Source organism: Saprolegnia diclina (genome assembly GCF_000281045.1).
Source record: "Saprolegnia diclina VS20 unplaced genomic scaffold supercont1.86, whole genome shotgun sequence".
NCBI classification, from domain to species: domain Eukaryota; phylum Oomycota; class Saprolegniomycetes; order Saprolegniales; family Saprolegniaceae; genus Saprolegnia; species Saprolegnia diclina.
Genome location: NW_008246153.1, coordinates 215,944 through 217,417, shown reverse-complemented (window position 1 = coordinate 217,417; position 1,474 = coordinate 215,944). Strand labels below are relative to the sequence as shown.

Below are 1,474 nucleotides of genomic sequence, written 5' to 3'. Positions count from 1 at the left end.
GATGCAAGGTGCGGTTGATGACGGCGCTCGCTGCAGACTGCAGCTTGTCGCACTGCGCTGTGATTGGCTGCTATTTAAACAAAGATACTTCGGCACGGTCGTCGACTTCGTCGCGTGACGTTGCCGCGATGCCCGTCGACGTGGCAACTGCAGCTCGAGTAGGATGGGACTCTGTTCAGCGCCAAGATTCCAGTCGTCTGGTCCGACCCTCAGGTCCGAGCCTTGGCGCTTCCTGGAGGCTCCAGATGATCTTGTCGTTGGTCGTGTCACGAAAGGATGAATCACCCGTTACAACAGGCGATATCACTTATTGTGGGTTGGCCAAATAGGGTTTCGGATAGGTCACGGTCATAATTGTTTGTGAAACGATTTCGAGCCATGTTGACAATTAGATTATACAACCGTCGGCATCGGCCTCTTTGGTGTCATGTGCATTGGGTATGCGGCCGGCCTCCTTCTCGCCAACGTCGGCGTCATCCTCATGCAGTCGGGGCAGCCCGCGCTCTTGTACCTCGTGCTGTGGGTGTGCTCTGCCTCATTACGTTGCGCCGCGGTCTCCTCAAGAACCTCTGGGTCGGCCCCAAAGAGGTTTTCGCCATGCCCGAGGCCGAGCCCGAACATCCTGTCACCGACTATGCCAAGCAGGACCCGACACCGACGGTTGTATAATCTAATCGTCAACATGGCTCGAAATCGTTTCACAAACAATTATGACCGTGACCTATCCGAAACCCTATTTGGCTAACACAATAAGTGATATCGCCTGTTGTAACGGGTGATTCATCCTTTCGTGACACGACCGACGACAAGATCATCTGGAGCCTCCAGGAAGCGCCAAGGCTCGGACCTGAGGGTCGGACCAGACGACTGGAATCTTGGCGCTGAACAGAGTCCCATCCTACTCGAGCTGCAGTTGCCACGTCGACGGGCGTCCCGGCAACGTCACGCGACGAAGTCAACGACCGTGGGTGACCGGCTCATGCGGCACGCATCAGCTCCCAACTTCAATTCATATGGATCGATCCCCCTCCTTTTTGGTTACGGTTTATGAGACGGGAGGGCCGATCAGCGCTCGAAATATTCGATATAATCAACCAATCAGCAAACGCATCAAGCGATCTGCCGCCACCAAGCATGATTTACGCAGCACATGGACGTACGTTGAGTAGGAACAACTCGTGGTGCTGGGGCAAGAGCGTTTTGTGTTCTAGATTGCCCACCGGCAGTATTGACCTGAAGTTAGGCCAAGGAACCATGGATTGAGTTTCGTAGGCCTCTTTAAATTTATATATTTTACCTCTCACACATCATTTTCCGGTGCTTGCTCGCTCGATGGGAATGGGAGCGGCCGAAGATCGCTTTCATTTCAAGATTGGCCACAGCCAGCAGAAGCAATGGCCCGGATGAAGCAGGAACCACGCAAGTCGACGAGTGTGAAGGTGCCTCGGGAGCCGGCCGCCGACCGCACTAAGCG

General features: G+C 54.5%; 1 protein-coding gene across 1 annotated transcript; it reads left to right on the top strand.

Moving 5' to 3' along the window:
- Positions 1 to 427: 427 nt before the first annotated feature.
- On the top strand, positions 428 to 678 carry SDRG_15226 (hypothetical protein; the record flags this gene model as incomplete). The annotated part of the gene is made up of 2 exons (XM_008621392.1): positions 428 to 523; positions 565 to 678. The coding sequence occupies 2 exons, from the start codon at positions 428 to 430 to the stop codon at positions 667 to 669; spliced, it is 201 nt and encodes a 66-aa protein (XP_008619614.1). The 3' UTR covers positions 670 to 678.
- Between the last annotated feature and the right edge of the window lie 796 nt (positions 679 to 1,474).